At 39.1% G+C, this 14,128-nt stretch overlaps 2 protein-coding genes across 4 annotated transcripts in view; both read left to right on the forward strand.

Moving 5' to 3' along the window:
• LOC144658558 (uncharacterized) overlaps positions 1-14,128 on the forward strand; it is a 40,631-nt gene that overhangs the window by 3,419 nt on the left and 23,084 nt on the right. For all 3 annotated transcript variants that reach the window (XM_078518996.1, XM_078518997.1, XM_078518998.1), the window contains exons 3-8: positions 346-900; positions 1,301-1,417; positions 2,655-2,847; positions 4,428-4,576; positions 5,017-5,080; positions 5,191-5,336. In XM_078518996.1, the coding sequence (XP_078375122.1) occupies positions 346-900; positions 1,301-1,417; positions 2,655-2,847; positions 4,428-4,576; positions 5,017-5,080; positions 5,191-5,336 (1,224 nt within the window). The remainder of the gene's footprint in view (positions 1-345; positions 901-1,300; positions 1,418-2,654; positions 2,848-4,427; positions 4,577-5,016; positions 5,081-5,190; positions 5,337-14,128) is intronic.
• LOC144656233 (vacuolar protein sorting-associated protein VTA1 homolog) lies at positions 8,810-12,608 on the forward strand. The gene is made up of 5 exons (XM_078516474.1): positions 8,810-8,976; positions 10,428-10,478; positions 10,550-10,553; positions 10,918-11,208; positions 12,062-12,608. Exons 1-5 carry the CDS (start codon positions 8,825-8,827, stop codon positions 12,260-12,262), a joined length of 699 nt encoding a protein of 232 aa, XP_078372600.1. The 5' UTR covers positions 8,810-8,824; the 3' UTR covers positions 12,263-12,608.

Consider the following 14,128-nt stretch of genomic DNA (forward strand, 5'->3'; position numbering starts at 1 on the left):
AAGGATCTGTAAACCATTTAGTTTCATCCAGTTTACAAATGCAGAAGACTCAAAATTGAAGTTTAAGTCTTGCAAAACTTTTAAAGATGCCTTTGCTGTGTAAAAAAGTGAAATTTGACAAAATTTATGTCAGGATAATATTCATTTATTTATTGCCAGCTTTTTTTGGTGATCGGTCATGTGAAACAAATGTTGTCTGACATTCTTTGAGTGTTGACAATTAATTGTGTGTTACCTTTGATACCCAATTAGAACAATTTTTTCATGACATGTTCACTATAGGTGCAACTGACACTACACTGTTCTTGTAAGGCTTAAGAATAGTTTTCTTAAATTCTAAAACAGAGAAAAAGAAGAAAATGGCATTTAAAAAGGCTGATGGGAAGAAAGAACATAACAATTCACTGACAAGCTCGTCCAAAGTACAGCCTGCTGAAATGGTTGATATGGCTGCAGTAAACCCTGACACTGAAGGTATTACGTCGCCGGTGGGATCCCCTGCAGTCAATCTTCCAGGAACAAATGTTTACCCAGGAAACGTTGTCATTCCTCCACCGCCTAGGCCAGTCACACTGCAGCAACTTCCCCCACAACATCTGCAACAAAGAGCAAACTGGCCGCAACAACAGCAGCAAATGGCTGCCGTCTATGTGGTACCAACACAGCAGCCTCACTTTATTCCAGCTGCCTTCCAGTCCCCAGGGCCTCCCCCACAGCAAATAGTTGCAGGGCAGTTTGTTGCCCAACCATACCAGCAAGGTCATTTTGCAGTGCCACAGTATCACCAAGCTGGTGGGACTCCTGTTCAAGGTGTGGTGTACAGTGGTCAAATAGTGGCAGGACCCCACACCCATGTGCTGACAAGAGCGCAGTCCTTGCCCTCCTCAGCTGCACCTGGAGGTAGTTAGGATCAATTTAGGTTTCTGGAAAACTGCTCACCTACCCCCTCCCCAAACCTAACATTTTGTCCAAAGCGATAAGTAAGGGTTAATGTTAGGTTTGGGGAGGGGTAGGTGAGCAGTTTCCCAGAAACCTAAATTGATCCGGTAGTTATTAATTAATTGAATCATTACTTGCTAGGATTTTGTTATACAGTCAAACCTTAATCATATTTTTGAAAATGTTGTGACAGTCAATTTCTCAAGTTTCCAAAATTTGCCTTGGGTTACGGTACAGGTTTTGTCACTTTTGTGGCCTGTACGCTCATCGACCATAACTTTGGACCATGAGCGGGTGATAGTTTTTCAGTTATTGTATAAAAATATTTTTCATATGATTCTGCGGTCTTTCCTCTGATCAGGTGAACAGGCACACAGCTCTGGCTGGGTGGGACAACCATCAACTAGTCCTCCACCTTTGAACAATGCGGCAGAATCCTCTTGGGCAGCAAACCATGCAGCTGAACCCAGGGAAGAAAGTAAGTCCTAAAACTTGTACATATAGGAAACAACTGTGGTATTGTGCTGGTAGTAGGAATACTGTGGAATCCTGATTTCTCGAATCACTCCATAACTCTAACCAAATGTGGTTTCCTTTCCGTCAGTCAAACAGTGCAATTTTACCTGCGATTTCTTAACCCTTTCACCACCGCACGTTTTGACAGAAAAGTGCCCCTAACACCGGCCATTTAGAAAATGGCGATTTCTCAGGAAGGAATGGTGCACAAATTTTTCAAACGAAGCTAGCGCGTACTACAAACAACGTATCTAACTAAAAAATACATCACTGCAAAGATAATTTCACAGCCAACAAATAGATTAAAACAGTTATATTTATTTCATTCAAAATACAAAAAACAGTGAAAATGCTGCACAACTCTTACCGCATTATGTAAAGATCGTTTGAGAGCATCCCTGTCACATTCAGGTGAATTTCTTGTTGTTTACGGTCTACAGTTCGCTTGAAATGTCTTACACATCTTCACTAGTTATCGATCGAACAATTTTGAAGATATTTGGCTTTAACTCTTGAAATTCACGGTTAAATTTGCTCTTGAATATTGTCTTCACTTTCGGTTGTTGCTGAAAATGGCGAAAAAAATTGCGCGGTAAGTTTTCTTCTTCGTTTTACAATGTTTTCTTCATCGTTCAGTTTGTGGAAACAGATGGCCATTTTGTTTTCAAAGCATGTGCTTTCACTTGCATAAATTAGTTTTCCAAATATGGAAAGTAGTGCCCAGTTTTTCCCAAAACAAAAGAGGTCTTTTCTAGCTGTTTTGTTTGGCCGCTAAAGGGGCCACGGGTGTTACACGCTCTTTTAATTTTTGGCCGCTAAAGGGGCCACCGGTGGTGAAAGGGTTAAGACTGTCAGAGTTTCCTTGGAGATTCAAGAAAATGGAATTTTACTGTATTTTTTTATTAAGCGTAATGAAATTTAGGTTACATGTAAGTTAGGCAATGCTGGCCAGCAGCTGTTTTCATGCAGCAGACACGAAAGTTATTGTTGTATACTGGGCTTTGCATGCTCTCTGTTCCAGTGGTGCATGTGTTTGTTTTAAGCTCAAAACATGCTCATCTATTGGTAATGAGTTTAACTCGATTTTACTTGGATGATGGGGTATTACATGCCAGATAAAATGAACAAAATGTTTGCAAAGTATTTACCTCTAAAGAAAATATCTTGTGTTGTTGTTCTGGTGTTCTATTTTTTAATAGGGACATGGAGGGAAGGTGAAAATTCAGCGAACGGCAACAATACCCAGTGGGCAGCCTTCTCTCCAGATGATTCATCACATAATGCAAACATGTGGTCCTATGAACTTGACGAAGAGCACAGCTCAAGTGATGAAGATGTTGATCGTAGCAGTTCACCAGAGCTTGCAGGTGAAGAAGGAGAAGTGCTTCTCAGGTAAACATGATTATCATATCCAATGGATCTAGAAAGTTGTAAAAGCTGTTATGCTATCAAAATTGGAGACTTTGCAAAATTAATTACTACTCCAACAGAACTTCTTTGTCCAAAAAATATCCATATCCATTGCATGGAAGGCAGGGATCCATATTCGTTTTTTCTCCAAGTCGTCAGCCGGGCAAGTATGCAAGATGACATACTTGCCCTGGCAAAATTTTACTTGCCCGTTCAAAAGTGAAGAATGGCGACTGTACAACAAGTAAATGAAAAGTTGACTTTTTTGTTATTATCACATGAATGTAACACTGTGTATACATGAAATCTACAAGACAACGAATCTGTTATAATAAAGTTTGATTCACAAGTATTTGTTAATGAGACTCTTTACTTGTCTACCTTGGCTGCCGGCTTACAAATTTCACAAAACATCACGCCCCCAAGCGGCTTGTGATGTTGACGGAAGCGTATGATGGGGGCACAAATGATGAAAGCCAGGGCCTCTTCGACTGCCACAACGGAAGAAAATAACGCTTTTGCTCTTCTTATTCATATTTGGTTTGTTTTTCTGAAGTGTTAACATTGCTTTTTCTTCTTTGCTGGCGGTGCCACACCAAGATATCGGCAAATTTTGATCAAAACATCAGCTGATGCGATCGCCTCGTGTTTTCACGGATGCAGCTGCAGTACAAAATATCAGCGGTTGACAGCTTGAAAATTGAGCCTGCAATGATTTCATTGATGGAAAATACCGCATCAGCCAAGATGGCGGCCAAAATTATGATTTTATCGCAACAGAAAGTTGCAAATTATTTTCTGTTTTCGAAAAGTTATGAATGGATGACAAGTGGTCAGAACGCAAGTAACTCATAAGAAAACTTTAACAATTTTTTTTTTCATTAAGTCAAACTTAAGTCGTCCAGCGGACGAGTTTATGTAATCTTTTGGTCGTCCATACGATTTTTTAGTCGTCTCGGACGACCGGACAACTGGGAATATGGATCCCTGATGGAAGGTAAAAGGAAGGTTAAGTCTGCATTCAGGCTGGTGCTTATCCTGGTTTCCGAAGCATGTAGCGACTAGGAGTATTTCTAAGTACTCCCCCCTGGATGGGATGCTACTGTCCATCACAGGGTTATCCCCCAGGATTAAATTAGCCAGAACCCATTTATACACCTGGGTGGAGAGAGGCACTGAAAGGGATAACAATGACCCTGGCCAGGGCTCAAACCCTGACTGTTCGATTTTGATCTTGATCTGCTTGGACTAATCATTAGGCCACTGTGCCTACCATCACATGGAATTCATTGAAAATTCCAAAGGGGTGGGTAAAGTGTGAAGCTAAACTTGTCTGGAATTTCTGGAGGGTGAGGGTGGGGAGTCAAACCATAAAGCCTTCCATGGAGGGATAACAATGACCCTGGGTATGGAGGGTATGGATTTTTTTTCTAGAACAACACATTCAATAATTCCCATTGCAGGCCTTTTCCTGCACTGTAAAATTCAATTTTTTCAGTAAATTTACATCTTTGTTAGGTTCTCACAGTATGCTCACGTGTCCTGATTATGGTATTTGTTAGGGCTCCATCACTAGCAAGCTTTGCAGAAAGTATAAGTAGTCTTGAAGAAGAGTCTGAAGACAATGTGTGGCGTATCTTGCCTGAACAAAGAGAATACTACACAAAACAGTTTAAAAGACTTCAACCAGCTGAAGATGGAGTTGTAAAAGGTAACCTACATTATTAATAGTGCTTTTCATGTTACAGTGACTAGACCATAACAACTCAATAGTATTAATACTCCAGATTGAAAGGTACAGATTTATTTAAAGACAATAGGATCAAATGTTCTTTGTTTTAAGTGGGCTATGTCACGCAATTTTAGGCAATTTCGGCACTGACCGACTGGTCATAGAATTAGCTGAAACATCACAATGGCTTAAAACTGTAGAAGAACTCAAAAGAAACACAGAAAGGCCAAAAAGCGACATGGATGGGCAAAATTTGAGAAGATTAAAAGTGTTCGGGTAAACTTGAAACACGTTGGTCTTACTTTTTTCAAGTTTACCTCAGTTTGTATGAAAGTGGCCGTGATTTTGCCAACGAAAGACTTTTGCTCTGCCAATTTGAAGTTTAGAGCTCGTAATTAACCATCTGTTTAATTTTTCAGGTCCTAGAGCAAGGGACTTTTTCATGAAGTCTAGCTTACCAGTCGAGGTGCTGTCCAAAATATGGTGAGTTCTAGCAATTATTGTGGCTGTTGTTCATTTGGGAATTAAATAGTTTTATTAACGCCAGGTGTGAAACAATAATTTATAGTTATTTTCGGCTCTTTTTCTTCCAGGCAACTGTCAGACATAAACAAGGATAATGCTCTTAATTTAGATGAGTTCTGTATTGCGATGCATCTTGTGGTAGCACTGCGACATGGCTTGGAGCTGCCATCAACTCTGCCTGCTGTCTTGTTACCAGTGAAGAAGGAAGCTGGAGGTACAATGTAATAGTGGTACTGTTGAACCCTGATAACCTGAACCTTTGAGAGAAATTGACAAAGGTCCAGGTTGATGGGGTGTTGCAGTTATTGAGGCTAAAAAAGGGTTCAAGCTATCAGGATTTGGCTGTACTGAGTAAGGCTGTGTGTTTAGATTGGTTAATGCAAGCATAAGCTAAGGCTGGAGTAACAGTTATTCATGTGACTAAATGTCCAACTAAACGTGCTTAATGCAATACTATAATTAACCGGGCGGGGAGACTGGGCCGGCCCGGTTCATAAATCGCCCGGAATTTTTTCGTCGTCGTAGTAGTAGTAGTCTTGTCGGTAAATCGTTCCAGACCCGCTCGGCCACTTTCTTGGCCAGGATTCAAATCACGCACCCTTGATGTTTACTCGGCAGAAGCTATTAAATCACTCTCCTATTTTAAATTTTATCTAATACCCTCAATTCTCTTAAGCGTGAAATATATATTTTTGTGTTATTCAAGTGTTTGAGTACTGGTTTGCGAAACCGGTGATTTTTTTGACACGTCCAAGCAATTATTATTTTTTTTTTTGAAAACTGCTGCGTCAGTCACGCAATGATTTTGCAGCAAGCTTCACGCATAACTGCTTTTAAAAAAAGGGCTGGTAGCCAGAGAATTTTTGAGCCGGATTACTTTGAAGATGCTCTTCATTTAATAAAAAAAATTGTGTCCATTTTCATCCGTGTACAGTTGAGCCGGCAAAGTCGCGTATCAGAGACGATTGAATGTTTGCACAGCGAAATAATCTTATTTTTGTTCTTGATGTAAAAGCTTTACTTACACACTTCCCAAGACTTCAGTCAACAAAATGGTAATGTATAGTATTTCTACGAACTATGATGGTATTTGTGAAGGGATCCGCAAAGCCAGCAAGTAAAACAAATGGTCTGCAAAATTAAAATGAAATCTTGGCGCGGGTAATTTAATACATGTAATAAAATTCTACCACGGCATGCAAAATTTCACGTTTTTGAAATTTTCTAAATCTTTTTGCCTTTTAAAATGTTTCTTGACCCCATCTTGAATTAAAATTCATCTAAAACGTTTTCATGTTTCTTTTTTATTTTTTCACGTTTGTATTTAATAGTTGCCTTTTTAGGCTTTTGAAACGAACACGGCATCTATTTATAGATTGAGGCACCATGTTGATGTTTACATATTTGCGTTATTTGTCGTAGTAGTTCACTCGGCCGCTTTCTTGGCCAGGATTTAGATCCCGCACTTTTGATATTTACTCAGCAGGAGCAATTAAAATTTTATCTAATACCCCCATTTCTGTTAAACGTGAAAGATATATTTTTGTGTTTTTATTCAAGCGTTCGACTCAAGCGAGTTCTGGAGTCCGAAACCGGTGATTGTTTCGACAGGTCGCTGAGGTCGAAGCTTTTTTTACATCAGTCACGCAATGTTTTTGCAGCAAGCTCCTGCATTTAAAAACGGCTCCAGACTCTACTTTGAAGATGCTTTTCATTTAGCAAGAATTGTGTCCATTTTGTCTATTTCCATCCGTGTACAGTTGGGCCGACAAAGTCGTGTGTCACAGACGAATTGAATGTTTACACAACAAAAGAACCTTATTTTGTTCTTGATGTAAAAACTTTACTTGCACACTTTTCAAGAACTCATAAAACAAAATGGAAATGCAAAGTAATAATATAATAATTTCTTCAAACTAGAATGGAATGTAAATCGGTAAAGCCATCGTTTGAAATAATAGACGGCAAAAATGAAAACTTGCCCTTCGGCGCGTATAATTAATTAAATTTTTTCACGGCATCAGTATTTTCACGGCTTTTAATTAAGGATTCAAAATTTTTAATGCAATTCAAATGTTTCTTCGCCTCATCTTGAATCTTTTTTCACATTTAGTTGAGATTTTTAACAGCATCTGTTATCTAATAAATGTGGTCTAATGCATGCCCTTTTTTAGTCTTTTTATTTTCTTTTGTAATTTTGTTTAGGCCATCCCAATAAAATGTTTCGTTTCCCATCGCCCCGTCTCTTGTGATTGTGGGTCCGTCGGTCGGGCAAAAAAAAAAAAAAGACTGAACACTTGAAGGGTTCTGGGTTTCAGAAAAGGTCAGGCTTCTAAGTAATAAAGCCTGATTACAAAGTCAACTCGAAAACGTGGTCTTTTCGTTCGTTATTCCTTAACAGTCTTTAAATAACGTAGAATCTATGTTTATTAAAGACAAAGGCATTACATCATCCCAATTGTTGTTAATAAAACAAGATTGTGTGCTTGTAAAATGCAGTACTTGCTTCTTTGACTGGTGAATCTGGAATTTTTTTTTTTACTTTTCGAAAAAAAAAAATGGGTCGGTCGGGCGATGGGAAACGAAACATTTTATTGGGATGGCCTTAGAAATTTTTCTGTTATTCTTGATATTTGACTCGTTTTATTCGTTTTTTTTATTATTTATGTTACTCGTTTTATTCGAGCAGGAGCCAATACTGTAATTTTCTGGTTACTCCGCTCTTTTTAGCGAGGAATATAAAATATATATTTTTTGTTTTTCATTCAAGGGTTTTGAGTTTCAGTCGGAACCGAACGGCGATGGAGAAATGACCTGCAATGAATCACGCAATCAAGAACTTGCGTTTGCGTGACTGCTTCCCAAAATTGACGTAAAGAGCTTGCATGTTTGAAAGCTGAAAAGCTTTCTTATCTTGTTCTTATTCCCATTTTTTTGGTGTGGTACCTTTTTAAAAATGTTTACATGTAAAAACACGTCTTAGTTTTTAAGGAAATTGTTTGTTTGTTTCGGTCGGAGATCATTTGTACTGCCATTTAAGAGGGGGGCAAAGGGTTTATGCGTGACACGTGAAAAGGGCAAAAATTAGTCCGTGACGCGTGAAAAATAGTTAGAAAAGAAACGTGATCCGTGATTTCTGCTGTTTCAAGTATACGTGACACGTGAATTTGGTTAAAACTTGAGCGTGAAACGGGATCACGAACCCCCCTTTGGTACCCTCATTTAACTGGTTTGAGTTCATTTATTCAAGATTGCACACAAAACGTTTTCAATACCTACGTTATTCAGTATTCGGAAGAAAAATAAAAATTTGAAAGCCTAAGCAGGAATTTGTCCAAGCATGGACAAGCAATCCACAGACTTGCGTGTTACTCAATATAAATTAAATGGTATTTTAAAAGTTTTTGCTGTACTTGTCTAATAAAGTAGTTAAACATCAACCGCCCGGTTATAAGCATTAAGCTTTAGGCGTCTTGTTTGTACATGCCGAAAACTGTGAATGAAACAAAATTTTACCACAAAATTTTTCCCAGGAAACAACTTAACAAAAGAAACAAAAAGATTAGAGTTCCCCAGTTCCAAAATTATAGTCTCCATGGTGACTAATATTGACACAACTGGAGGTTGAAACTATTCTAATATTAATGAATTTATTATTTGAAATTGCAACATGTATAACCATGTGCGGTAGCCCATTTAATCATGAATTTGTTCTTGCAGACAAAGAAGGAGTTGAGTTCCCAGGGGTATGAGGCTGTTACTGATGACGTTGTTGCCCAGATTTATATTGACGAGAAAGCTTTGCAACTCTTCCTGTGGGCTGATACTGAAGATCGTGCTGCAAAATTTAACAAGTATGTTTTAATTTGTAGATTACCACTGACAATACTTTTGGATATAGACCACAATTCTGCCTGAACAAAAGTAAAAATGTAAAAAAAATGTTAATGTTGTTTATAGTGGTCAATGCACTTAACTGCACCAAGCTACAATCACGGACGAAACCAGTTGAGACAAACGCATTTCACAGATTTTTCGCAAATGTCTTGCCTGGCAAGCTTGTGAAAAACATGTTATCTCCCCCCACTCAATGTTGTTTTATGGGGTTTGCAATTCACCAGGCTTAGTTTTCATAAAACAACAACATTGACAACATTGAAATAGGGGAGGGGGGATTGACAAACATGAGCTGTAGTACCAAAATTGGTGAAAATTAGCCATGTCTCAACCCTTTCGGTCGGGATTGTAGTTCTCAGGAATGCCACTCAAACTGGAACAAATCAAACAGTCAAATGTTTTAAATAGACATTATGAGCTTAAAAATCCAAACTGGCAGGAGGCAGACTACTTGCTATCCTGCCAAGAAACAACTCCAGGTTGTAGTCAGGACTTGGACATCAGATTTGAAGTTCAGCCCCCTAACCACTTGCCCACACTGCCTGCAACTAAAAGATTTTGAAGACAATATTAGGCTTTTGGCTTGTTGACCATTAAAATATTAAGCTGTATAACCCTTACAAAACATGCCATCTGACTGGGTACATACACAGGACCCTACTATTGATCATTCATAAGTGTAACCCAGTAACTGTGTAACTATGTGGGTTGTTTTCTTTGAATCATACCCAAAAAGTGGAAATCAAAACTGTCAATAAAATAAGTTTAATGGATATCTTACGTTACTACCGGTTTCTGCGATTATGATAGTTGACTTAGTGCCCCATGCTAACTATCATCTGATACAGTGGAACCCCGAATAAGATATGCAAGGGGGCAGTAAAATTATATCGTTATATTGAGGAATGTTTATCGGGGTTCCGTCCCATACATTTATATTGCGGATATAACATATTCATCGTATATCGGGAATTCGTTTATGAAGATCGTTATATCTGGGGTCCACTTAGCAACCTTGGCTCATTAAAATAGAAAACAAAGAATAGGTATGTAGAATAAGAGGTAGAATAGGTTAGTGTTAGCAGAGCTTTATTATGTCAAATTTTATTTCTTTTTTTTGCATTACTACGCTCAGTGATTGGCTTAAAAATCTCGTGCCACTTTCTCAGCGAATCAGAACTAAAACCAAAACCAATCGTGAGTCGCTCGCGCAGGTTTTGCGCTTGGTATTTTTCTATTAATATTTGTTTTTTAGGATTCCACACTGCTCTATAAAATAAAATGTAAGTAATAATTAAGTAGACTTATCGAGGTTGAGTCAATATGCCCCACAAAAAAATAAAATAACGGAATTAAAATTACATGATTTTTTTTTTTTCTATCAGACATGGTTTTTCTTGTATTTCAGAAATGTTGTCAAGTCATTCTACACAGCCAGTCTCTTTAGATTTTTCAATTTGTGAATAGAAATAATGACATAAAACACATTAGAATGTACATTCGTTGGTGCCCCAAGCTTACACATGCCAGACAGGTTAAAATAGTTGTGCATTTTAATGTTGGCATTCTGGAGGAGTTGTGGTCAATGTAGTAGACTTGAGATAGGGGACATTAAAAGTTGGGAGCCAGTTCACATAAAGAAGCTTTTCTGCTTTATTGGCAGGCAAAACACACTTTCAGGTATATTGACCACAGACATTTAAATTAACCACTGCAATAGCCTGCGTTGCAGATGAACTCAGTTGCCGGTAAAGTCTGGTTGAGATGCAGGCAACTACTGCAATAACTTACGTGAAAAGCTGTTTGATAGTTAAACCTTAACCCTTGTAGCAAATTGTTCCCTTGCTTGTGTCATGTTTTATTTCCCCAGATCCTAATAATGATTTTATCTTTTGAAGGCATCACATCACTGTAAATATGCTAAATGGAAAGCAGCTTACATCCACAAGTGTCTAAAGACTGGAGAAACACCTGTACCAGGGCCAGCTGGTGGCGATGATGATTTTACTGGTGAAGCAGAAGGAGGGGCTGCACCGTACCCTCCCTACCCTACTAACACACAGCAACCCCCTGGGTACCCTCCCTACCCTACAAACACAGCAGGAGCACCTGGACAGTTTCCCTCTCAACCCTTTACTCCTAATCAGCCAAGTTATCCAACACCACCTGGTCAGCCCAGTGTACACCAGGTAGTATTTGTTTGCGTTTTTTGTTGGTGTTCTTGTTTAGATTTTTCTGGTCTGTTCACAGGCACATCATCTATTTTTTTAAGTTCGAACAAGAAAAATATAAACTGCAGGGGATTTCAAAAAGTGGCAAAGCAATGGGGTGAGGTTGGATAAAACACGCTCTTGTTTGCTTGGGTGCTCGCTTGCAAAATCTAAGAAAAAAACAACGTCTGTGGAGAGACTAAGGTGCTTCATGGTCTGTGTACAGACACATCATCTATTTTTTTAAGTTCGAACGAGAAAAAGATAAACTCCAGGGGATTTCAAAGAGTGGCAAAGCAATGGGGTGAGGTTGGATAAAACACGCTCTTGTTTGCTTGGGCGCTCACTTCCAAAATCTAAGAAAAAAACAACGTCTGTGGAGAGACTAAGGTGCTTCATGGTCTGTTTACAGACACATCATCTATTTTTTTAAGTTCGAACGAGAAAAAGATAAACTGCAGGGGATTTCAAAGAGTGGCAAAGCAATGGGGTGAGGTTGGATAAAACACGCTCTTGTTTGCTTGGGCGCTCACTTCCAAAATCTAAGAATAAAGAAACAGTAGTGGACAGATTAAGGTGCTTCATAGTCTGTGTACAGATGGGTTTTCGCCCCTCCCTCTTCCCACTTCCCACCAGGTTTCAAATCCTCAATAGCATTAAAGAGTCCTTTCGTGGGAGGTGTCCATGCAGGGCAGGTTTATTGGGAATCACATACAAATATCTACTTTGGATTGGCCGGTGTTTGTCGTGTTTGCATACACAAAGAACCTGTAAACGGAGGTTTTGGTTTGTCTGTTCAGACTTCTAAAAAATTTCATTAATTTTGTTCTAGCCTCCTCCTCCAGCAGCCGCCGCCCACCCTGCAGCACCTGCTGCTTCTGTTGTTCCCACTCAGCCAAGCAGCACGTTATCTCCTGAGGACAGCGAGAAAGCCCAAAAATATTGCCGCTTTGCCGCCAGTGCTTTGCAGTATGAGGATGTCAAGACAGCTATTGACAATTTACATAAAGCGTTGGCTTTGTTAGAGAAGTGACATTCCAGAATAATATTACAAACAACTATTTACAGCAGTGAGATGCATTGCAAGGAAACGTTTTGTTGGATAATGAGTTATGTTATGCCAAAACCAGCTTTTCCAAGTCCAAGAGCAAGTAGTGACAGGCATTACCAACACATATAAAAAACAAACTGTTGCCGTTTTGTTGGGCGAAAGCCAATTGCAGGAACCTAGTTTTCACGGAAGAAAATATCAAATGACTTAAAACGTTTGTTACTCTAGATCATTGTAAAAATTTTAATTATATAGCTTATGACCGTTGTAAAACGGAAACCAAGAAACAATGAAAACAAAACAATGTACTCAGCAAAATATATGCAACCTGTGCCAAGCGCGGGATAACTTACGTTTTTCAGCTTGGGCTGTAATGAAACTACCTTCATGTAATCGCAAATGTCTTTCTAAGAAGATTTGTTCTAGAAGCCGAGCTGAAATCTCAGCCTGGAAAACCGGGCTGAAATTCCGGCCATGTAATCAGGCCCTCAGTGACAGTCTCCTTTGCAGCCATTCTTTGGGCTTGTCACATATCACGGCTGCGAAGGACAGTATTAGTCTCAGAGCCAAGGCAGATTGTAATTTATCAAAAAGGCATATTCTTTCTCCAAACTTTAAAAAAATAGTACGTGCGACAACGGGAAAGCCTGAGCTCATCACAAATATTTGCCGAAGGGCACTTGTTCCCCCAAATGTCCTGTTTTTGACTGGAATCAGCTACAGTAAGACATGACACCCTTTTCTACATCACGTGATCAGTTTTTCTTCAAATCACACGTAAAAAGCCATCGGGCGAAACGACCGCAAGTCCGTAAAAATGGTCGACCCCGTAAGTGCAGGCTTGGATAAGTTCTGCTCGAAAATTTCTTATTCTGCCTGACTGCAAGTTCATTGTGTCCACTTTGGCACATGGGGACCAACTAGAAAAACTAACGTTTATTACATTAAACATAATAAGGTTTGTAATTTTTATTCGAGTAAAAAAGTGACTAAAAAAGTTATTTGTCAGGTTACAAAAATCGCGTTTTCTGTAGCCTGCAAACAGGGCTTCCGAGGAGCTCCCGAGAGGGGTTTCCGCGAGCGGAAGAGCGGGGTCTGAGGGAGAGTACGGGGGCGCGGGACAAACTCTTGCTCGTGATTCACATTCAGATTTTTTAAAATATAATTAACCATTTGGTACTAGTTCTGGTCATAGCTTCATAGCTTTCTTGGATAAGTTTTTCTCCAGGAAGATTATCACACGACACCCTCTTTAAAATACTGAAGCTTAAGATGTTTTTGCATTTCCGACGCTATCTACTGCCAGAAAAGAAATGAAGTTATTTTTTCTTGCTCGGTTATTACATATGGTAAAGAAGTTTTTCCTTCCTATTTGTTTTCTCTTTGAATATTCTACATCTACATATAACCATTTGGTACTTAGAACTTCACATGTCCGGGGAGCTAAAACAAGAAGAACTCATGTAACAAAAAGTAATGTTCTGAGCTCAGTATTTTTTTCGGAAAACCGTCTCTGATTTGACCGAACCTGCGATTTGCTTGAGAAATTTCGCTAAGCAACATATTGTTTCAGTGGGGTGACAACATGAGCTTACAATATTAAAGTGAAACGGTGGCTTTGCCTGTGAATAAATTCTCATCAACGTCGATACGGTGTCCTCAATACATTGACGGTGCAAAATACATTGACATTTAAATAAAGTTGATTTTTCAATTTCCCGCTTAACCGGAAAAGGAAGCAACGATGCGAGAAGGTACTGGAAACGATGTCTGGGAGAAGTCTAAACTTTCTCAAAGTCTGTTTTCTGGCCTAGGAAATGCTGGCGGAAAACTTCTCGCGACTTCTTC

The sequence above is a fragment of the Oculina patagonica genome, chromosome 6, assembly GCF_052425735.1.
Source record: "Oculina patagonica isolate OP01 chromosome 6, crgOcupat, whole genome shotgun sequence".
NCBI classification, from domain to species: domain Eukaryota; kingdom Metazoa; phylum Cnidaria; class Anthozoa; order Scleractinia; family Oculinidae; genus Oculina; species Oculina patagonica.

What these genes read in the sequence shown, in the direction of transcription:
- LOC144656233 (XM_078516474.1), top strand. Translation starts at nt 8,825, where the DNA reads ATGAATTTGTTCTTGCAGACAAAGAAGGAGTTGAGTTCCCAGGGGTAT. An exon ending in CGTGCTGCAAAATTTAACAA is followed by an intron (nt 8,977 to 10,427) that starts GTATGTTTTAAT and finishes CTTGTATTTCAG; the next exon opens with AAATGTTGTCAAGTCATTCT. An exon ending in GTCAGCCCAGTGTACACCAG is followed by an intron (nt 11,209 to 12,061) that starts GTAGTATTTGTT and finishes ATTTTGTTCTAG; the next exon opens with CCTCCTCCTCCAGCAGCCGC.